At 44.9% G+C, this 23,793-nt stretch overlaps 1 protein-coding gene across 7 annotated transcripts in view; it reads right to left on the reverse strand.

Annotated features, from left to right (window-relative positions):
- The window catches only part of myo18ab (myosin XVIIIA b), a 96,925-nt gene that overhangs the window by 14,165 nt on the left and 58,967 nt on the right, over positions 1–23,793 (reverse strand). For 6 of the 7 annotated variants that reach the window (XM_079354717.1, XM_079354716.1, XM_079354715.1 and 3 more), the window contains 17 exons: positions 23,409–23,528; positions 21,613–21,724; positions 19,822–19,949; positions 19,138–19,292; positions 18,417–18,540; positions 17,418–17,525; positions 17,049–17,141; positions 16,064–16,174; positions 14,672–14,776; positions 13,927–14,073; positions 13,689–13,802; positions 8,984–9,100; positions 7,915–7,998; positions 5,262–5,399; positions 3,693–3,878; positions 3,035–3,174; positions 1,053–1,097 (listed from right to left, as the gene is read on the reverse strand). In XM_079354717.1, coding sequence (XP_079210843.1) covers positions 1,053–1,097; positions 3,035–3,174; positions 3,693–3,878; positions 5,262–5,399; positions 7,915–7,998; positions 8,984–9,100; positions 13,689–13,802; positions 13,927–14,073; positions 14,672–14,776; positions 16,064–16,174; positions 17,049–17,141; positions 17,418–17,525; positions 18,417–18,540; positions 19,138–19,292; positions 19,822–19,949; positions 21,613–21,724; positions 23,409–23,528 — 2,027 coding nt within the window. The remainder of the gene's footprint in view (positions 1–1,052; positions 1,098–3,034; positions 3,175–3,692; positions 3,879–5,261; positions 5,400–7,914; positions 7,999–8,983; positions 9,101–13,688; positions 13,803–13,926; positions 14,074–14,671; positions 14,777–16,063; positions 16,175–17,048; positions 17,142–17,417; positions 17,526–18,416; positions 18,541–19,137; positions 19,293–19,821; positions 19,950–21,612; positions 21,725–23,408; positions 23,529–23,793) is intronic. The other variant, XM_079354718.1, reaches the window with a different exon arrangement.

Here is a 23,793-nt window from a genome sequence, read left to right on the forward strand (position 1 = left end):
AACAAACGATGAGCGAGGCTGAAGCGGCAGTGATCCAGAGGTTGGAGCTGCGTCTGTGCTCCTTGTCCTGTGAGCAGGATCACTTTTTGTAAGACATTTGAGAATCCTGCATTATTAAACAGGTGCGAGTCAAAGATTGATGAGGAACACACCCTTTTTTTATCCCGCTGTCAGAGGGGACGTCACCGGCGAGCCGCGGTCACAGCTCACCATGCAGAGGGACGATAAAAAATTTAAAAGGACCTGAGGAGCGAGAGGCCGTGTCGTCTGTTCAAACATGACATAGCCGGCCTGACATGATGCCCCCTTCACCGACACGAGGCTGTAAACGATACAGGATGTCCCCCTTAGGCAGGACGCCAGAGGAAGCTCTCCGCCTCGAGGGACATGATGGGATAAAATATGGGAGTGCAACTTTAAATTCAAAGCTTTGAAAGTGTTTAAGCATAGAGGGAGTCTGAGGAAGGAGGCTGCGCTCATGCTGCAGGAACATATTGTCAGAGATATTCATGCATCTCAGCATGTGAGGCATGCAATGAAGAGTGGAGTAAACCCGGGGTTATGAGGGAATCTCTGAGCACTGGTGATGATGCATCATCCCTGAGCCTTCACACATCAAATGATTTTATGTATCTCTGCCTCTTTCATGAAGCATTTTCTTTCTGTTTGAATTGTTGAACATGTTTGGATGCGGAGCTGAGCCGTCGCTCTTTGATTCTGAGGGCCTGACACCGCCAGCTGAAGTCGTAAAATAGATGAACATTATCACAGGATCACTAAAAAATCACAAAACAACACAACATGTGCAGAATGCCAAATATCGTTGTCTATTTTTTTTTTCCCTGACGGGGGATTTTCTCTTTCAACCTCAGCTCTGTTCAGCTGTACCAGAAGCCAGAAGTGAAGCACTGACTGGACCGAAAGTGAATCCAGAGAAGAGCTGTGAGTTTTGTTCCCCATGATGTGTAAAGGCTGAAGAAGTCAGCATCATTTTCAGCGCTGCAAACTGGAAAAAAAAACAAAAACAAAAAAAAACAAAAACAGTTTCTCACGTTCTGTTCTGTCTTTTCTGATACTTTGTCACCATGTCTTGCAAACTGGTGGTGATGAAGATGATGATGTGTGGAGGGACAGACAAGAAAGGAAACAACAACAAAAAAACAGAAAAGAAAGACATGAAAGAAGAGTCAAAAATAAGACATAAAACATGAATGATAGCTAAAAATATCTCAGTAATAATGGAGGTCATGGATGATGCTGTGATGACCCAGTCTGTGGTCCTTTCTTCCCCCTGTACTGTATGCATTATGTTTGTGGGGACATTGACTGAGCACGCCGCCTCAGTCTGATCTTGTGTCTGGCGTGGAGAGTGGAGGAGAAATTCTGACAGAGTGAGTATCAGTGAATCACTCGTGAAGCTCAGCACGCCATCTCGGAGAGTTTGAACGTGTTCTTACAACGAGGAGTCTGTGCTGGGTGTGAGGAAAAACAGCCTGAGTCAGGGAAAGCACTAACCTTTAGACTGTGAGCTACCGACCACACTCTGTATGTGTGTGTTATCTGTGAGGAGCTGGACCACGTGTTGTCTCAGGATGGAGAGTGTTCAAGGTGGAACAGGTGTTTTAAAGCAGGAAAAAGAAACCTCTACAAGGCTTGGATTGGTTTGTTGAAACTGTCACTTGAAAATCGGTGATATGACATTACCAGAGGTCGACCAATAAACTGGATGGACGATTTATCAACATCATCATCAATAGGTGGAAGTTGTCTGTGAAAGTCTCAGGATGAGAAAAAAAGAATAATAATCTGAAACTTTGCAGGTAAATGTAGATCAGCTCGTTGTCTGCAGCATATGTAGCTTAGCATAAAGACTCATGGATCAAACAGGAGGTAAACATGATTAACTGTGTGTCTGGGATTATTTGTGCTGGACCTTTGTTTGATCATCATCACTTCATAGTTCTTCTGTGACAGTGCTGGTTGTTGAGCAAAGGTCGTTATTGTTGTTGTTGTTTTTGTGTAGCACAGCGGAACAAGGAAGCCTCACTGTGAACACTACACTGCAGGAACTCAATGTGCCTGGCTGTGTTTTTTTTTTTTTTTTTGTCAACACAGACACCGGCTGATATTGATCTGCTCTTCTCACTCCGGGAACGAAAAACAAACATCTTTTGTGGAGAAGACAATACAAGCAGGAAAGACGACACGTGGAACTATTTCAACCCCAGACAACTATCAGGGCAGGGTGAAGATTTATAGTGAGGAGGGGTCACAACGGACGCTCTGAACCAAAAGAGTGAGAGTGGCTGCTCCACCTGAATGTGTGCAGGAAGTTAAATGGATGAGCTACAAACGTGCACAGCACTGTCCCACCAATTTGGATTACAGCAGGGATGATGTGACCTGAAAAGAAGAGGTGGTCAAACATCCGACAAAAGCAGCTGATACACATCTGAGAGTCATAATTACATCTTGGTGTAGATTTATGAGAGCAGTGGGAATTCTTTATCTCATTAAGAGTTGATTGGTATCTTTTTCTGATCATCCAACTGCACTTCACCGTCTTGATTCCCAGAGTTGGTTCTGTTTTCATAACCTCAACATCCAACAAATATTCTGTTAATAAAGAGTGACACATGTGGATGAAAGGTGGAGAAAAGGGAACGAATCAAAGACAATCTACACTCTAGAAAAGTTGGGATTATGTGCAAAATGGAAGAAAAGTTTGATGGCGCCAACTTCTGCTTCATCTTTTATTCTACAGTCTGTAAATTGACGTCGAGGCTGGCGGTGAATCACGGGAGTGATTCTCTCTGCTACTCCCAAGAATCACCTTCATTAAGTTTTTTTTTCACAGCAGCACATACAGCGACGGTACGGCAGCTCTCAGTAGCAGCCCCTGCTTTCCTTACGCAAAAGTTTTTTTCCCAATTATTCTAAATCTTCTTCTGGAAAATGTTTTTTTTTTTTTATATAATCAAACTCATATGAAGGATTTTAAAGTGTTTCAAACACAGGAGTTTCATCTCTGTACCTGTTGATGAGATCTTCATTGTCGTCGCTCTCCATCTCGTCCTCAATGGCGGCCTGGAGGTCCCCGATCCTCTTGAAGGCCAGCTTGAGGTCCGCCTGCAGGCTCTGGTTAGCGGCCTCTAAGCTCTCAATGTCCATTTCCTGGAGAAAAAGAGGAGAGTCAGCTGATGATATCACCACGGAAACTCTTATGCAGGCAGGAGTGACAACCAGGTCGTCTAAATATTCGACACTTCGTAACGCTTTGATACCATGCGTCATCGAAGGAAAACAATCTGTTGGCATCGTAAAATACTGAAGAAAAACGTTTTGATCTTTAGTCATATTTTCAAGTAAAAGAGAAAGCAGCGGTGCTCACATTCTCAGGTGGGTAAATATGGACATTTAACTCGAACTTTTGGCGTCTCATAAAAATGCAAAGGTTATGTTTAAGTCTTAAACAAACAGGCTGCAGAAGAGTTGACACTGACTTCATTGTAAAACTACTGTAGTTGGAAGGTTGTTAATGTTTACATTAAGCTGCCTCAGACTCCTTCTTTTTACAACAATGGTATCAATATCGTTTGAGTTGTAGCTCCTCAAAGTTTCAAACTCTTGTATCATGACAACCTCCGACTGCGTATTGATAACAGTGAGTAAGTTCTCAGTCCCATCCTCACCAGCTCGTGCTTCTTGCGGCTGGCCTCGGACTCCTTTTTGGCCAGCTCACTCGTCTCCTCCTTGATGTCTCGGATCTGTCTCTGCAGACGTTTGTTCTGCTCCTTCTCTCGGTTCTCGCTGCTGCTGCGCTGGTCTCGCTCCTCCGTTAGCTTCTCCAGGTTCTCCTTCAGACGAGCGACAAGGGTCTACGCGGACGCAAAGAGGAAAGGGTCAACGTGAGACAAGTTAACTGACTGTGTGTGAAAAAGGAGGTGAAATTAGCTCGAAAACTGGACGCCATTTGTCGAGTCCCCTGTGCCAGTATTGCAAGAGGAAAATTCAACAGAAGGGAATCGACTAAGTCCTCAGTCATGACATCATCTGTGTGCTTTCAAATCTGCAGCAGATTATCGATTTATTGTTCCTGCAACCGTGCACAGCTGATAACGTATAGGCTGTGCACGGGGCCCCCTGTTGGTCATTTAGCTCAAGTTAAGTCTGCATTCATTGGCTCTCACATTGACACCACAATGTGAGAGTATCCTTCAGATCCAACAAACATCAATGTTTTTCCTTCTTCATAAATCAGATGTAAAACCGAACGGAAAAAATTAAAATAGAAGCATAGAAACAAGCGAAACACTTCTCCACACTCAGAAATAAATGTTAACTTTTAATGAGCAAATTTCTATCAATAATACATCGGAGAGGTGCAGCTGGACGTCTTCACATACGTTGGTTTTCAGCTCGTATTTCAGCAGGTGAGTCCTGTGTGAGTGTTCTGAAGTTGCAGCTTGTGTGTGTGCATGCCAGCCAGCAGCTCACTGTATCAGTGAGAGAGCTCCTGTATTAGCCACCAGCTCTGTCCATATTTCACATAGTGAGTGGGTGTTGCTCTGTGCCTCCTCATGTCTGTATTGATTTAGCTCTGCTACCTCAAGCTTTGACCAGCTACACTACTCCGACAACCTGAAAAATTCACTCACTGCACTGCTGAGGAGCTGTACAAAAAAAAAAAATAATAATAATAATAAAAAAATATATATATACAGTGTATATAAAAAATACTCCACCGAAAGGCAGAAACAGTCTAACCCCAGTCTAACCGTGCACGCTACAAGATAAATAATTACATTTATTTTGACTATGTAAGGCATGGAGCAAAGGCGGACGACTGGCGGTGAGGAAGCTGCACAGATAGTTATTACTAAACTGAACCTGTGGGAAAAAAAAGGAAAAAAAAAAGGAGTGCAGGGTCATTTTATCTGTGGGCGAGAGAGGATTTCAATTTGTCCCCGGGAGCGTGCAGATGGTAACCTTTATCCTTCACTTGTGCTTTTTGTCTCCGGCAAAATCTGAAAGTAATTTTGAAAATGACAGAATAAAAAATGGTATTGTCAAGTGAGAGAAGCACAGGCGGGAGGATGAGGTGAAGCTGGAATGGTTTCATATAAATAAAAAGCGGCAGTGGTTGGAGGTTTCATGGAGCCACAGTGTACATTCATGTTGTGTTTGTGGACAGTATTCCTGCAGGTGAACTTTAACCTCTCCAACAGTAAGCAGCCCCTCTGTGTGTCTTTAGCTCTCACCTCCAGGCGTTTGACCTGGGTCCTCTCAAACTCCAGCTTGGTCTCCAGCTCACGGCTCTTCGCCTCCTGTCTGCACACCAGAGATTTCTCCACCATGGATTGCTCCTGGAACTCCAGCTGGCTCTGAAGCGCTTGAATCTAAGAAAGAAACAAAAACACATTCATATATATTTATTAGTGCCGTGGACAGGCCGGGATCAAATCTGAGTGCTGAAAGGAGCAGTGTACTTCTCTGAAATCTGGAAAAAAAGTATATTAAAAACTCTGTATCGATATTCTTCCCAATGCAGGCGACATCCAACTCTACATCGCTTTTAAACTTCATGTCCTGGTTAACTTGATCACCTGAAAAAGTCCTCTTCTTTTTTCTATTTTTGAGACCTTAATTAAAACTTACTGACTGCACTCAACCAGCGAATCACAGCTCCTTCTGAGTCTTCAGGGTTTCGTTCCAACCAATAGATAATTTGTGTTATTGTAAATTTGTCATTTGGAAAACTAGTGGTCACTCCGTCCTAAAATCCTTTCAATGTAAAGAGTTCCATGTCAGTAACCCCCCCAACACTTTTCTATTCTCTTTTTTAAGAACAAATGCATACTTCTGATGCTAAGCTAGGCTAACCACACCTTTGTTTTAGTTTCACATAAAATATAAGCGCGGAGTCTATGACTGGTTGAATTTTTTTGTAAAGATTGTTCAGGATATGTTGTGTCTTGTTTTTTTGGAAATGCCGTCATGTTTTCTGAACATTGATTTGTGTTCAATAATCATTATTTGTGAAATGTTTATTTCAGAAAATTGTTCAATCTGAGAAATCACATATTTCAGTGAAATTTGTGATATATCAAAAAATCTTTTTGCTCTCAAACTTTTTTAGACCCTGGAGCCCTTACAGGTGAGAAGGGCCCCTCATTATTGTAATGCTGATAAGCATATATTAATACAATGTATTCATGTACAATGGAGAACTCTGCAATGATAGCATATGGCTACACTTATACTTTCTAAGTAATTCATTTACAAACTTTGAGAAAATGTTGGCTCCAAGGAGTTGTTTTTTTTTTTTTTTTAAATATCTGATATGTCACGGTCATATCAGAGCTGATCTACTGGCACAAAACTAAAGTGGGCGGGAGTATTGGACACAATAGCTGATTTCATTGGAGCAAGAGGTCCAAGTTTGTAGACACACTTTTTCAATGATACAGCACACATTTATAATTTTTTGTAAATTATTCTCCAGACCACCAACTTATAGACTGTCGTCTCTGTACGAGGGGCGTGGATCCATCAGCGCCCTGACATAAAACATTTTGAACAGATCTGTCTGAGGCATCACGATGATGACGTTGTGCAGCCTGTGAGACAAAGTGTGAGGCGCATGACGGAGGCGTAAAGAAGTTTCAGGACTTTTCCTTCCCTCTCTGTAGGATACGAGTCACACTCGCATTACGTCCGTTGTTCAGGGTGGGGGCGGGGTGTAATCCCTCCCCCCTTCCTCTGCTGGCTTTAATTTGTCAGGTACATCTGTTTCTGATGGAAAAACAGATTTGTGCAGCAGCAGTCATTACGGGGATGACAGCACCAGCATGTTCAGCATTATTGCTCGGCTGAGTTGGGAAACCGAGTCGGCCATCTGTGTCACATATTGCAGGCACAAATCCTGCTTGAATGACACATCAATTACATCAAGGGTTGTATTTGTCAAGAGAGCAGTGCAAAGGCACAGCAAATGGGCTGAGGCAGCGCTGCACACGAATGCACGCTGGATCCTTCGCCGGACGCTGCAAAGGAAACCCGAGAAACTTCCCAGGACGGGAACAAGAGGAGGGCTGTGTGTAAGTGATCCTGGACCACATTCACAGCAAACGCATATTATTCCATAGCATTCTGCTGGGTGTGCACTTTAAGAAGACAACATCAAGCAGAGAGCTTTACACAGATCATGTAAAAATGAGATGGAACGTTTTGGCCTTCACCTTTTTTATAGTTTCAGGATCCAACGGTCTTTGAAAGCAAAAACATTGTCTTACCTGGCGATGAAACGATTCACTCAACCTCTGACAAGATTCACGATACGATTCTCTCACGACTCATTTTATAAAATGAGACTGAAGACAAATTACCAGATGACTGGAAAAGATTCCTTTAATTTGTTTTTCATGAAAACACTAATGCACCTCTTCATCTCTTTGGCTCTTGTGCTTGTTCGGGCGAGCGGGGCAACAAACCTGCTTGTTTGTATGGTTTGGTCTTCACAGCTGCCATGGTAACGCCCGCTTGTTACAATCAACCGATCAATCTTTACATCCCTCCTCTTACCAGTTAAATTCCCCTCTTTCATGGAGCAGTACGCTTTTTTTTGATTGATTGATTATTTGGGGAAAGAAGAAATTCTGCAACACAAAGAAGATCAGAGCGGATCTTCTTTAAAGAAATTTCAGTCCTCCAACGCTTTTCTTGATTTTATGAATATCATTTTGAGACAACCTTTAATTACCAGGAAGTCCCTGAAGATTAACACGTGTTCTTGTGTTTATGGGAAAGCTCCAGGATTTAAGTATACTGTACGAAAAAGCTGACACAAGCTCGTTCAAATCTGTAACTGTAAATGTGAGCCGTCTTTTCCTGAGAGGTTAAGAAAGCTTCTACCTTCTCCTGGATCTCCTGCTTGTCCTTGAGGGCCTCCTCCAGCTGGGCCTGAAGGTCACTGATCTGAGCCAGGTTCTGAGCCGACTGAAAGGCAAAAAAAAAAAACAGCAAAGAAGAGTCATTTTTAGAAAGTACTGCATCTGAGCTGTGAAAGCCTGAGCAGATAAATCAAACTCCATTAGATGAAAAAAATCAAGCAGATCCAGTAAAACATGACATCACAGTGACATTACCTCGCCAAATAAATTTAGCAGAGAGATTTTTTAAAGCGGTGAGAGCACATCAATAAATCTCATTTCAATGTGACCTGTGTGAAATGTTTGAAACGAGTGTTTTTTTTCTTTTTACAGCAGATGAAGCACTCTGCTGCAACGAGTCCCACCGGGAATTCAGCCGCTTCAATTTAGAGCGAGAAGGATGGATTCATTTCGGAGCCGTCGGAGGCAGATCACTCATCATCCCATCAGCAGTGGAAAAGGAAAAAAAAATGCTTTTTACTCCACTTTCATTTCCACTTGCTGCTCATCTGCCTGTACAGCTACATTAATACTAACGCTGCGAGCGAGCGAGGCCCCCCCGCTGCTCTAGAACCACTCAAATGGTGAGCAGAGATTGTGTTAAAACAATCCAACGTAAAGCCTGATCTTGATTTGTATATTTCATAAATGAACCTGGGATTGCTTTTTTGCAATGATGGAGAGGCTCGACTGGTTAGGATAGATGACATACAGGGGTTTTTAGTAAATATCGTTCTCCAGCAGGTCGAATCCTTCAGCTCTATCGTCAACAAGTCGGAGTCAGATGAAGAAGTCATCAATAATGCATCATGTTGTGTATATGGAGCTTTAAAGGCTCTTCAGCTTCTTCAGCCATTTCTGTCCTTAAGCTTCTGTATGCAACGCACATTTCAACAGATGTTTTTACACAATTCCACATGAGCACAGGCGGTCGTACAAGCCTGAGTTTATTGTTTTTAATAGTGTTTAATTCTTTGAATTACTAATGGATGACCTTATCGTGTGTTATTCCCTCCACGCTGACACAGAGGGCTGATTTATTTAAATCCCACCTGGGCCACGGCAGCTTTGTGTTTCTTCATCAGCTCGTTCAGGTCCTCCTGGTCCTCCTCCATCCTGGACTGCAGGTCGTTCTTCTCCCTCTGCAGACGACTCAGCTGCTCCTCCAGCTGAGGAACACACAAACACGTTTTTTTTTTAAAATTCATTTATTTATTTTAAATAGATCCAGCAGCTGTGTTTTCACAATGTTGGACTAAATTAGACCTGAGAAGGCAGCTGCTTCTCCTATCAAACCCAAAATATCAGAGAGGAGAAATCCAACACACGGTCTGTGCTGCAAACTTTTGATTTATTAAGATAATTAATGAGGAAAATACTATTTAAAATAAAGGCTTCTCAAAGAAGACCCAGCTTAACAGACATGTTTAAATCCTCTAAATGTTTAACCCTGCCTGATTTTTAGCATGCATGCATTTTGGTACATGGAATTATCACATCATCTGGGCACCTAATCATAAGAGTAATTTTTAGAAAGAATTACAAGGGATTGAAAAATGCATGAACAATAATATTCTTTTGCACCATAGCGAGACTGCATAGACTCTTTCTTTGCAAAAACTAAATGTGTGTCAAATGGGTGAAAACTGTCACAGTCTGGATCTGTGCTGCTCTATGCAGAGCCGAGGAGAGCCCTTATTAACTCCTCCACAGCCCACGCTCTGATCACGGGGACCAGCAGCCGTTGTTTCAGGCCCCAGTTATCCAATCACACAGATCCAATTAGCTGCTAAAAGCTAGCGCTGACTGCGTCGCACCTCCAGCTGAAAGCAGGGTCGTGCCGAAGTAATCCTGTTTCAGTAAGGACTCAGATGATGCACAAAGAGCACGAGGGCTTTCAGGTGGAGGGCGACAGATTAATAAATGACTAACGTGACCGTGTGAAAAAGCTAATGAATACATGTGCACTTGAATGAGAGTCGGAGACAGACAGAGGTGAGACATCTGGAAGTCAAGCATGCCAAAGAAAGCTGCAGAGTTATTTATTCTCCATCTATTTTTATAAACACCTCCCACTGATGAGATGTTCCAAGGTGTACTTGACTATCTAAATATATCCATGTGGAATCTGGGGCGGATTCATTTACATATCACACTTTCCTTTTATAGATCCACCGTTGGCCTCGCCGAGCGCCGTAAAAAGACAAAGATTTTTGAACGCAGCGCCGTCTCTGCAGCTCGGAGAAAATGTTTGACAGTCTGCAGCATCAAACTTTCATTTAGCACATTTAACAATAGGCTGTCGGTGCAATCTCAACCCAATTACGTGTCCTGGCTCTTTGTTTTTCGCCTCCCACCCCCCCCCCTCGGATCGCCGTGGCTCTCAGCAGGAAAATAAAGCTGTCGAAAAACATGCAAGACAATTTCCTCAAAACACTGCAATTACGGCGATGGAACAGCGGGGGAATCGGGGGGGACAGCAGACCATTTGAATGAAATGTTATTTGCATGATTTTATTTGTGTTGAATTGCAGAGGATGATGTGACCCATGCTGCCTCAGAAATCCCTCCATTTATGCAATAACCGTTCCTGTCATCAGCTCGCGCGGGCGTTTGCTGATGGGAGATGTGGAGGTCGTCCTCAAAGACAGAAAGTCCTCAACCGAACAGCTGCTGACGCATTTATCTGCTCCCTGCTCCACACTCTTTAGTGCTCCTGCACATTGTCCTTAAGTCTAAAGTCCAGACTCAATGTCCAGAGTTTTTACATCACTTCATGTTGCACGAGAGTAAAAAACGATGGTCGTTAATGTTTGTGTTCTCTTAAAAAGAACACAAAGAAATCTGAATTTATGGTTTATTTTTTGGGGGGGACATTTTTCAGCCTTTGTTGGAGAGACAGGACAGCAGGAAGTGTCCATCAGTATTAGCTAATCCCACTCATACACATTCATAAACTGCTGAGAAGCTCCCAAGGACACGCTGGACACGCGGATCGAACCCGAACCCAACTAATCTGAGCCCGTCCGTGACAAGAACCAGAACTTTGAGGTGACTCTCTTGGAAAGATCAAGAATCATGTTGCAGTCATTACAGCCTGTTTCACTGTCGCAGGCTGCAGAAATTAAATCCAGCTGTTTTCTCTGATGCACTCCTGAAAATGCTCCGGCCTGGCTGCTCACATTATGTTCCTCACAGCGGGAGACCATCCCTGTCAGACGGGGGCGGGGGCGGGGGCGGGGGGGACGTGACGTAATAAAGGATGGCTGACTAGCAGACGCAGCAACAGAGTCCGCTTGACGACCCGATAATAAACATATCTGCCTTCATATGAACTCTCGGTGCAGAGCGGAGTGAAAAGGTCATCAGCAGTCAGTACAGAAACATCACTCGCCCCTCCTCTTGGCTACAGTTGAATTCTCCTGATTATATCCCGCTGCGTTCTCACATCAGCTCACTCGGACTTGCTGTGGAAAAAATACTCGGGGTCTGTCAGGAGAAACTCTGTGTGAAAACTGAGCTGAAGAAGAAGAAGAAGCTGCTCCTGGTAATAAACTTATTTCAGAAGATTTGTCTGAAAGCCCCAAGCGTCACCTGGACTCCAAAAAAAAGGCTTGTTGTTTTCATTCACTGAGAGCAAAATAATAAAATAAAATCTGTGACTTTTTAAGAGAAAACAAGGTTGCCATAATTTTGTTAATTGAAAAAAAATAAATCCTTTTTACAGCCTCTTTAAATTTAGAGGCTTCAAAAAGAGGGGTAAAAACTTCAAGTTGAGGGAGTGTAAAAGCCATCCCGACATTTTCTCCCCTCCATCCCTGTTTGCAGAGTCTCTGCTTCTGACCCACAGCTGTGTCAACTCAATTATCTTCACCCTTCACTTCACTTCGGACATAATATTCACCTTCCCCAAAAACACGCAGTCAAACTTCTCAAGGTGACGAGGTGTCTTATTTAAATTAGGCTCAGCAAATTGCTCCGACCAGTTTGAACATTCAGTGATTTCTCATTTACAGACAGGAGGGGGGAGAGAGAGAGAGAGAGAGAGAGAGAGAGAGAGAGACGCAGAGGGTAAAGAACGATGGAGGGTAAATTAACAGCAGGAGAAATGTGCGAGCAAAAAAGACAAAGGAGTAAAAAAAGAAGGCGGTTTGAGCGACATGTGGTAGAAGATTGCCATGGGAACAGAGCTTTAAGTCAGAACAGCCGTGCCAAAAGGACAGAAAAATATAAAGGTCAGAAAAGATTAGGAGATCCTTGAGGTAGAAACAGTAGATATTTTATTTTTAGGAGTAGACGAAAGAAAAGAGGTGAAGTAAAGATGGATGTATTGACGGAGTATAAAGTCCTCCGTGTGTTTTTGCAGAGAAATAAGAAAGTTCCCACCCTGGAGAGTTGGAGGAATAAACTAAAAGAAGCAAGAATATGAAGAGAGGGAGTGAGTGAGGGACGGAGGACGAGCTCAGAGGGAACAGCTGTGTCCTCTAACCCCTCTTCTCTGGCTGAAGGCGATGATTTGACATTTCTAGTGCCGCCACAGATGGTGCAGCCTGATAAAAACACAACCTGCATGGTCACAACTGATGATCACTCCCAAACGATGTGACAGCTTTCCCGTCTTTTCAACCATACGCAGTAAACTTCATCATAAAGTGGACGGGGCCGCCACCTGTGGTCACATCACTGGAGGAGAGCTTTTAGAAACACAGCTTTTTAAAGATGAGACGAGACGGAGGAGGAGAAGGAGACAGGGGAGGAGGAGACAGAGGAATAGGAGGAGGAGAAGGAGACAGGGGAGGAGGAGAAGGAGACAGGGGAGGAGGAGACAGGGGAGAAGGAGAAGGAGACAGGAGAGGAGGAGACAGGGGAGGAGGAGAAGGAGACGGGGGAGGAGGAGACAGGGGAGGAGGAGAAGGAGACGGAGGAGGAGAAGGAGACAGGGGAGGAGACAGGGGAGGTGGAGGAGACAGGGGAGGAGGAGAAGGAGACAGGAGGAGAAAGAGACAGGGGAGGAGGAGACAGAGGAATAGGAGGAGGAGAAGGAGACAGGGGAGGAGGAGAAGGAAACAGGGGAGGAGGAGACAGGGGAGGAGGAGGAGAAGGAGACAGGGGAGGAGGAGACAGGGGAGAAGGAGAAGGAGACAGGGGAGGAGGAGACAGGGGAGGAGGAGAAGGAGACAGGGGAGGAGGAGACAGGGGAGAAGGAGAAGGAGACAGGAGAGGAGGAGACAGGGGAGGAGGAGAAGGAGACGGGGGAGGAGGAGACAGGGGAGGAGGAGAAGGAGACGGAGGAGGAGAAGGAGACAGGGGAGGAGACAGGGGAGGTGGAGGAGACAGGGGAGGAGGAGAAGGAGACAGGAGGAGAAAGAGACAGGGGAGGAGGAGACAGAGGAATAGGAGGAGGAGAAGGAGACAGGGGAGGAGGAGAAGGAAACAGGGGAGGAGGAGACAGGGGAGGAGGAGGAGAAGGAGACAGGGGAGGAGGAGACAGGGGAGAAGGAGAAGGAGACAGGGGAGGAGGAGACAGGGGAGGAGGAGAAGGAGACAGGGGAGGAGGAGAAGGAGACGGGGGAGGAGGAGACAGGGGAGGAGGAGAAGGAGACAGGGGAGGAGGAGACAGGGGAGGAGGAGAAGGAGACAGGGGAGGAGGAGACAGGGGAGGAGGAGAAGGAGACGAGGGAGGAGGAGAAGGAGACGGGGGAGGAGGAGACAGGGGAGGAGGACAAGGAGACGAGGGAGGAGGAGTTTTGTACTGACCGCCTGTTTGGTTTTGGAGATGTCCTCCATCTGAACGTGCAGATCTTCTATCTCCACCTCCATGGACTTGCGAGCTTTCACTGCAGCCGCACAGGTGAACTCCGACTCCTCCAGCTGGAACAGACGCAGAAAAGAAGCCAGATGTAAAACACAGAGCTGTTTTCAGCTTTTCCTTTCCAACCTCTGTCTGATGCACTGATGGAAGCAGAGGGCTTCATTTGAAGAGCAGCAGTCGTACCTGGTTCTTGAGCTGGGCGATCTCCCTCTTGCTGGGCGCGTTGTTCTTGATGTGGTCCAGCATGATCTGAGCGTCGGCGAGCAGAGCTTTGGTTCTCTTCAGGTCCTTCCTCAGACGCTTCTCGGTCTCTGGGTCTCCTCCTCTCACCTGGAAAACACAACGTGCAGGGAGGCGTCCTCACTCGACATGTTACGACAGTCTGCATCTCCCAGATTGTTATTTCACAGTTCCGACAAATACATGCACGTCTAATTTAAATGAAGTAAAGAACGATCAAGCCCCACCCCTTCTCTGTAAGCCTTTGATTAACAGCTGCAATCTGCACTGAGGAAAACGCCGTTTACAAAATGAAGCATTTGTTTTTTTAGAAGACTTATATGAACTTATTGTTTCTGTTAGCAGAAGGCCTCATCTCAGTTTGAACTTTATCGACTCAGCTGACTCTCAATGTACCTCCAATCCAGTCGGCAGTTAATTTGTTTACTATTTTGAATGAGTTTGTATTATGTTTGTTTGTTTATCTTTGTCTGGCACATTGAGTTTACGTTTGTATGAAATGTGCTATACAAATAAAATGGAATTGATGAGGCTGGAGCAGCGCTGTGTGCACTGGTTTATCAGGGTGGAGGAGGAAGGTCTGCTTCAAACAGACGACTGTACGACTGTAACGAGGTGAGAGATCTTTTGAGGTCTTTCGGTTTCAGTACGGAGCATGCGTTGATCCTGCTGTGGGAGATGTCGGTACCTTATCCTGTGCGGTCAGGAGCTTTGACTCCAGCTCTCTCTTCTCCTTTAGCACCTTCTGCTTCTCATCGTACTCCTCCTCCAGCTGGACCTCCATCTGCTTCAGCTGGACGCACACAACGAAATAAAACACACGTAGAAATCAGATAAGTCAGCTCGGACGAGGAGTAGAGAAATAAACAGTAAAACATAGATTTCCAATGTGTTCTTCAGGAGTCTGAAACCATTAAGTGGCTCTGGAGACATCTTGGTTGACAGCCCAGCGTTTACATTATAATCAAAGTGGCTGTAAAACAGATGGATTCCACTCGTCACTCTGTTCATAGACTTTAAAAATAGCTCTGAAAAATGCAAACACAGCTGGACTCAGGAGTTTGAAAGTCCCACAGACAGTCCCTAAAGCGCCTATCTGCATAATCCATCATCAAACGATACATCAGCATGTAAATGTCTGTGTCAGATGCATTGCAGAGGCCGTGCTCCCGTCCTATGTAAGAGCAGAGAAAGCTAATTATGTGTGGGCTAACGAGGGCTCGTCTAGTGGTGGGGGGGGACTAAATATTTTTACAAAACACCCACTCAGACACCCACACGCTAACAAACACAAACAGCCCTCTGCTCCACACACTGACATCACTGAGACTGCTGTTAGAGCTGACGGGCTTTCATTAAAACAAACAGGACTCAGAGAAAAGTCAAATCATTCACATTGAGTTTAGGTGTTTGCTTCTGTGTTCAACTACACCTCAACTTTACAAAAATATGTTTGTGAATAATTTAATATACTGGAGGTGCTATCTCAACCTAACTTTATCGAAACGTCAAAATAACAGACAGAGGCCAAAGGAGCCGGAAGCCTCCTGGGAAACAGACAACAACATGTCCGCCATTCAAATCACCCACGCCCCCAGTTATGCAAATAATGCATAACTCTCCACATAAATACATGAACATGGATGAGTGATGTATAAATAATCCTCTGTAAACTTTTGACCAATAAAGAGCAAAGCTGGCCAAACATTGATGATGTGGCTTCCTGAACTTTTTTTCCATCAAGCCTGCACGTGTGGAAGGCCACGAGACGAGAGAGAATTCAATTATTAGTGTGCAATAACCTCGAGGTCGCGTCCTCTGCGTCCTGTTCATGTAAACTTACTGTAGCAGCATGAAAGTGAATTCTTGTCGTGTGTGTGTGTCCAGGAAAAGATCAAGAGTGGAAACGTTTTCAGGTAATAAATGTTATAAAATAAAATACATTCCTCCTGATTGAGACACTGAGAAATGGACCAAATCTTCAGCGTTTGTTTTGTCATATCTAAAAAGTGTCTGCTCCTCCCTCGCACCACACCACAAGTGAAGGCCGAAGCTGAATCAGCCGTGAGCGTGTGGTTACCTTCTTGCTGCAGGACTGTCGGATCTCCTCCACCTCGTCGTCTTTGCTCTCGATGTCTTTGGAGTGTGTTTGGCGCAGGCGCTCCATCTCCATCTCCAGACGCAGCTTGGCCTGACAGAAGAATAAAAACATGGTTACGCCGCGCTGTCATCGGGACTCAAACCAACGCCGCTGATTTCCAACCTTATTCCGATACATTATTCATGGGCGAGTGTGTGTCCACAGCACTCGCTGGCGTTTCTTTACTCTGCTAATAGACTCTGACATCTCGTCAGAGCGCACAGAGAGCAGGGAGGTAGAGAAAAAACCTCGGCTTTCTCCTTTCCTGTCCGTTAGAATCACCACAGCTTGGACCGCTGCGTCCTTTAACTACAGCTTTTATACACCAAAAAGAATCCACATCACGCTCAGCTTGAAGAACATCACAGTCCCAAGCCAAAGTGACCTAACACCACACAGCTTGCATTTGACAGGACAGTGGATAATGTGGGAAAGAAGCCACAGACTTGAACAGCTGGCCTAGCTCTGTCTGAAGTTAAAAAAAGGACTTTTAAGTTCACACATGAAAACCTTAAAGACATTTCTTTGGTATGAGGAAGAAATCTCAAAAGCACTTCTTTGATCTGCTCAGTAAACTGAAACAGTACAGATGTGTATTTCTGTTGTGTGTGTGTTGATGAGTTAACTTTAAAGTCGCTTGTTTACAGCTATGCTAGGCTAGGCTAGTTGTTTCTCTCAGCTTCCACTCGTCTTGAGGAGTGGAATAAACTTAACTAAGAATTTACTGACACCACTTCTGTTCGTTATCTTTGAAGCTGAAAAGAAACAGACTTTTTTCCTAAGGTGGTGGAGACAAGAAACAAACTAAAGAAGTGAGTAAACTTTGAACTACAATTCATCAGTTGATCAAAATCATTGAAGACGTTTCGTTTTGTCTTAAGTGACTAAATATTGTCATTACTATCCGCTGAGTGTGTGTCTGTACCTGCTCCAACATCTGGATGGTGCCGGCCTGCTCGTCCAGCTCCTCCTCCTGGTCCTTCACCTTGGCTTCAATGTCTCTCAGCTGCTTCCTCACCTGGACAAAAAAAAAGACAACAAAAGTGACGACAACATTAAAAAGGAGCAGACTTTAAGCATAATGCCTTCAATACAGGACGATGTCTTCCTCTCAACAGGCAGAGAGAAGGTGGGGTTTCTCATGCTTGGTTCGTGTGCATTTGATAAGTGGAGCCTTTAAATGTAGCCTCCTGCAAGTTTTACAGGATCACAGAAAAAAGGCAAACACAGCAAAACATCAGATAAAACCCGAGGAGGGATTATAGAAGAGGAAAAAAAAAGAAAAGAAACAGACCTTGGCCAGCGATGCCTCATCCTTGTACTCCTGCGAGTTAAGGTCCTGCAGCTCGGCCTCCAGCTGGTCCACCTTCAGGTTGACCGCACACACCTCCAGGTCCTTGTCCTGCAGGAGAGAGCAGACAGGAGGAGGAGACGGTGTGAGCGCGGAACACGAACACACACACACACACACACACACACACACACACAGACGATGAGGGAAGGCGGGGCTGTATTTATCCAGATCAGCAGGTAGCTACAAGGTGTACAAACACAAACCCACACACAGAACAATACGTCCACAACCTGGCCTCGTAATCACAGACTCCTGCTGCGCCGACCGACACAGAACAAACGAGCACAACTTGATTATGCACGTCGTCCGTTATTTTAGAAATGATTACAGGATTTGAAGGCAGTTAACACAAAAGTGTGTTCAGCTTGTGTGTACATCGTTGGCTAAATAACACAAAGTACCCACAGTTTAATAGAAATACCACGCTCATCAATGCATGAACTTTAAAGTACGCACAAATGCGTTGAAGTGTCAGGAAATGGTTTCAAAGTGAAAGTGCTTTTGTACTGGAGTATTTAAAGGGACACGTCACCCATTTGAATTGAGCTTTGTCTCATTAGAAAGCTGGTCGTGTTAGTGAAGGGTCGAGCATCCCGCCCTCTTGTTCTCCTCGAGACGGGAGAGCTCCGTATTTCTTGTTTGAAAGGAGCCTTTTAGGGTGTTGGCCAATCACTACGTGGTAAAAAATACAGGTATTTGTGGGACATTTTTAGGACTTTCAAATGTGAATAAATGCCGTTACGTCATTCTAACAGCCTTTTAGCCACCTGCCGTTGACATGACCTCAGAGGAAAATGGCAACCAAGTGATTACGGTTAAAAGATTGAGATGATCAATCTCGTCCATTAGTTCACTGGCATGCAAACAGAAATTTAACCACGGTTAATATGGATGTTATTACAATAAGAAGGTCATCATGTTGAAGTGCTTGACACAAACCTCCAGCTGCTGTCGGAGGCTGAAGGCGTCTCCGCTCAGCATGTCTTTCTCTCGGGCCAGTTTCTCCCTCAGGCTCCTCTCCCTCTGCACCTCCTCCTGCACTGAGCTCAGCTCGCTGTCAAACCTGCACGCATGAACACACACACACACAGCGCTGATTAACACCGTCACAACACTCTGACCGAGCTACAGCCGCTGTGAGGAGCAGACAACGTCGCGTGAGAGTTCGTGGACACAGCAACAGAGACGTGAAGATCCTTCATGACAGGACTGTTTTAACTACAGCATGCACACACACACACACACACACACACACACACACACACACACACACACACACACACACACACACACACACACACACACACACACACACACACACACACACACACACACACACACACACACACACACACACACACACACACACACACACACACACACACACACACACACACACACACACACACGTTTATCTGCAGAATAAATGAGCTGGAGACTCGTCTGTTCTCTCGGCACAGCATGACGCTATAAACAATCTGGAGCACAAAACACGTTTTCTTTACAGTTCTTGTTACTACAGCAACACCACTGGACCTTGCACAGTGCACAGGAACAGCACTCAATGAGGTAAAGCAAGTGTGTGAAGTCTCGTGCCTCCACAGACAGAGTGTGTGTGTGTGTGTGTGTGTGTGTGTGTGTGTGTGTGTTATTTACTGACCTCCTCTGCTTCTTCTCCAGGTCGTGGTTGCGGCTCTGTTGGCCCTCCAGATGGAGTTTGGTGTCCTGCAGCTCTGACGTCAGTCGTTGGGTTTTCTTCTTCAGCTGCTGGATATTTCTCTGGGACTCCTCGTTATCGGCCTGCAGGTCGCTGATCTGCACAAATCAGACCAATCAGAAGTGGATTTTTTTTTTTTTCATGATTTAAAGGACACAGCAGTTATTATCACATTAATTTCTAACAAGCTGAGACACATCCAGGAAGCTTTTTGCAAATGTGCAACAAACCATGACAGCCTTACACCTAACACAAATGATCAGTATCTGTACATATGTACTGAGGCGGGATCAGAAGTCAAACATTTGGATTGGTGCATCTCAACAGTTAAAAATGAAATGTTAACGTGTGACCTCCTGAGTGCGTCAGACCTGAACGACACTTTTAAAAAGTGATTGTCTTCTCCTCTTGAGGACAGACGTCATGATGTTTTTATTCTGACAGACTCATTAAATGAAGTAAATTCCATGAGGTGTTTGTTTATTGGGGCTCCAACAGCTGAACAGGAAGCTGTTTCAAGAGGCCCATCCCGTCCATAAGACGCTGGTGGAGGATTATTGAGATGGGCTCTCGAGCCATCATGGGCGTGATGGAGGTGTGTGCAGCGTGTGCAGCGTGTGCGCTCACCCTCCTCTCCAGCTGCCGTTTGTTCTGCTGCTCCACCTCCAGCTTGTCGTCGAACTCCTGCTGCAGCCTCTTCTTGGTGAACTCGATCTCTCTGATGGCTCGTTCGTACTTCAGCCTCCACTCTCCTCCTGTCACATCAGCACATCACAGTCACTGCCTCGCACTGTGAATCCTGTGCGCCTTAGATCGTCACACACACAAAGCTCTAGTTGTTTCTATTATTTCAGATTCCTTGACTTTGATAAGTCCGTTCCGATACGCTCTGCCATTAAAACGGCTTTGACGATTCCTTTCACACGCATCGACGTGAAGCTCCAAGCCTGACATAAAAAGAGTATTTCCCCTCAGTCAAAGCTCTGCCTGAGTACAAACAAGAGACTGTGTTCCCACCTATGCAACATGAATGGAGACACTTAGAGAAATCGATGGTACAGTCACACAGAGAGCAGGCCACACAAAGACAGCTGGCAGCCTGCCTGCAGGGCGCCTCACTCACTTCATTTTTCACTTTTAACTGATCCATTTCTAATGTACTTCTTCACGTCGCATTTTTCTCCGCTTTTGTCAAAGCATCGATCTTGAGCGCCCCCCCTCCTCTCCCCCCTCCTGCAGCTCCTCTGAGGAGCTTTTCTAACAACCCGGGGGTGAGTCAGTACTACGCTAACGTCGACGTGTGAGAGTGAGTGTGTTCATGCTGCATGTGGACAAAAAAAAACATAAAAACAAAACATAAAAGAAGTTTGAGGAAGACTTTGTGAGACTGTCAGAGGATTGATTAGGGAAGCAGAGAAGGTTTACTGGTTTATGAAGCTTTACATGACCTCCGTCCTCTGCGCATCTGAAGGCTCCACGTCTCTTGATCTCTCTCTTTGTCTTTAAAAAGGAATCAATGAACAGTCTTAAGCCTGACTCAGTCTGCAGAAAAAAATCGGGACAACTGAAGGTCTGAGTCCTCCTTCCCGACAATCGCGGGGAGCCGTTCCCAACTTCAGGCTGCTCCGATTATCCAGTTTTAACAATCTGCTCAGCAATCGATTCATTTTAAACATGTTTGATATTTAGAGTTGAAAATGTTGAGGATTACGTCATGAAAGGGTCTGCAGGAAGAGCACGAGAGACGAGAGATGACAGTGTGCTCTGGACACAATCTGACCTCCAGCTCTCATGTCTGCGTCTACACTTCTGTCCTCTCTGTGCCAAGCATTATAATCACCGGCTCTGATGTCATGAGCTCTCGTGAGGTGGTGCGTTCAGGAACGATAATCTTTGTAAAACGATGTAGTCTGTGAGGGACTGAGATTGTCACATCTTGTAGTTTCAGCATGTTTGACATCAAGATGCTGCCTGAATTAAAAATCAGGACGGATTTGAAAAGTCCTGCAGTGTGAGCCGGCTTTACTCAGCACAATAAGCTCATCCAGAGAACACATTTCATCTAAATGATTAATTCCCAACAAGGTTTGTAAAAGGCCTCTGGTGTCATGTTTTCAGCTCCTTTTTTACCATCGATATGAATCCTGTTGATTGGATGAAATAAATCATCAGTCTGATCACATGGTCTTGAGGAACAAAGCAGACAACAGCTTCACGTGTAAACATGAGCGTTCAGTGTCCTCCACTCGTTTAACATCACCGCCATCAGTCAGGCTGATCAGAACACACAGAGGAGACCTGAGGGGGCGCCCGGCAGCTTCAGCACTTTGACAATAACAGATACACAAAGTGTCACTGGACCAGTTATAATGTCAGCGCGCGCGTGTGTGTGTGTGTGTGTGTGTGTGTGTGTGTGACCTGTGTCGTCGTCGTCCATCTCTCCGTTGAGTTCGGACGCCCGGATGAGTCGGGCCTCCATCACCTCCATCTCCATGGACTCCATCTGTTTGGCCGTGCTGTCAAACTTAGTCTATCAGAAGAGAGCAAGGGGGAGGTGTCTGTGAGTTAATGACTTTACACATCATCACACACACCACACACACACACACACACACAGAAGCTCTGCTAAGACACTTGTGACCCTCAGTATATCATTATTATAAATACTCTTATTAATAATATTTGAGAGGAGAAAAAAAAAAGTTAAAGGGACACTTCATCCATTTACATGTGATGCAATATGACGCTTTTTGCATCACATGAAGAAAACTTTCAAGCAAAGAAAAACAAATTTTTCTCGTCTCAGGGCAAAATGAGGGCTGGGTTCACGACCATTCAACACTACTACCATGTTTCTAATGATACACAGCTTCATGTAAATGGGTGAAGTATCCCTTTAAGAAGCTCTGCACCGTCTTTGGTCATCCCACAAACTGTGAAGAGAAAGCTACAGTGAAAAATGTTCCTCATGCTGTCATGTTTCAGGACCAGGATCAGGGCCAGAACCAGGACCAGGACCAGGACCATGATCAGGATCAGCGGTGCCTGCTCAGTGTCTGATTGTATAATTTGATGTTGATTGCTAAATTACAGTACACCTGCTTGGAAGCATCTGGGGTCATCTTGTTTCTCTCCTCATTGATTCTGCGTTCACACTTTCATTCATCGTCTGTCTGTCTTTATATTCCTTTAACAACATGTCTTATATTTCCTGAAGAAACACAGATGTGTTGACCAATGAATCCACAACCTTAACAAAAAAAAAAAAGATGGTGGATTGGTTCATCTTTGACAGCCTGAGGAGAAAACAACCCCTCCCCCGCTTGTTTGCCCCTGAACACAGCAGAACAGATCAGCTCATGAAAGGCCTCACACCTGCACGCTTTGTTGTTACAGGTGAGAAACTCATTTACACGGGGATGTTTGCAGCCCGGCAGGCGGCTCTCCTGCTGCGGAGCACAAACACACCTGCAGCTTTACATGGGGAAGGAACTCATGAAAGTGCCGATGAAGAACGTTAACTTCATTACAGTTCAGGGGAAATTACTGGGACAATCTTTTGTTGAGCGGTGCTACAAACGTGGATAAGACCAGGGCCCTCCCTCTGAGAGATGTCAGAGTGAAAGACTTCAGTGCCTTGCTCAAGGGCATCTTGGTGCCGGCCTTGGTTTGTGTATGATTTGATGATCTGCCCGTTTTCTTTGGCTGCCTTTTTGCAGTACTTTGTAACTTTGATAAGAAAAAGTCATCTATAAATAAAGCTTATTATATCTCTTATGTAAATGAGAAAACCTTTCAGTTATCCAAGTTTAATACAAAACCTTCTTCCATATTTATATTTCCTTTAAAATATTCAAACTAACTGCAGGAGGAAGCCGTCTTCTTCTTAATCATTTAAGCTGATGTGCTTTTGTTCAATAGGAATTGAAATTAGGAGCCTTTTAACTGCATCGTCTGACACGTCGTAGCTTTAAACTTTCATGCGACGACTGAAGATGTGTCTGTGCGATGGGGAAACGTTATGACTTCACAGCTTAGGGGCTAATAGGACAATAAACTCTTATTTGTCTCCATTTGCCATCACCCAAAGATACTTGCATTTTTTATTTTCCTGAATAGAACAGCGAGGCTCTCTCATCCTAAAGAAAACACTGTTCTGCCTTTGTCAGACTGTCAGTGTGTGTGTGTGTGTGTGTGTGCGCGTGTGTGTCTACCTGAAGATCTTTCATGTCCTTCTCCAGGCGGAGTCTCTCCGAGGTTTCTGTCTCCAGCAGCTGGGAGGCCGACTCCCCGGTGTTCCTCTCATCGGCCAGCTCCGACGACAGCTCTGTGATCTGATGCAACAGACATGTGCACACACACACACACACACACACACACACACACACACACACACACACACACACACACACACACACACACACACACACACACGTCCTATTTTCTCAGCTGACCTGTAAAATCGCTGCATTCCACCTTCATTCAGGATGCCTAAATTCTCTTATTGCTGTCTGGACGAGCAGAGCGGTTACAGAACTCTTCTTCTGCAGAAATATTTGATCCGAGTGTCACATCTGTTTTTTTATCGCTCTGATGCTC

Source organism: Symphodus melops (assembly GCF_947650265.1).
Source record: "Symphodus melops genome assembly, chromosome: 10".
NCBI lineage: Eukaryota > Metazoa > Chordata > Actinopteri > Labriformes > Labridae > Symphodus > Symphodus melops.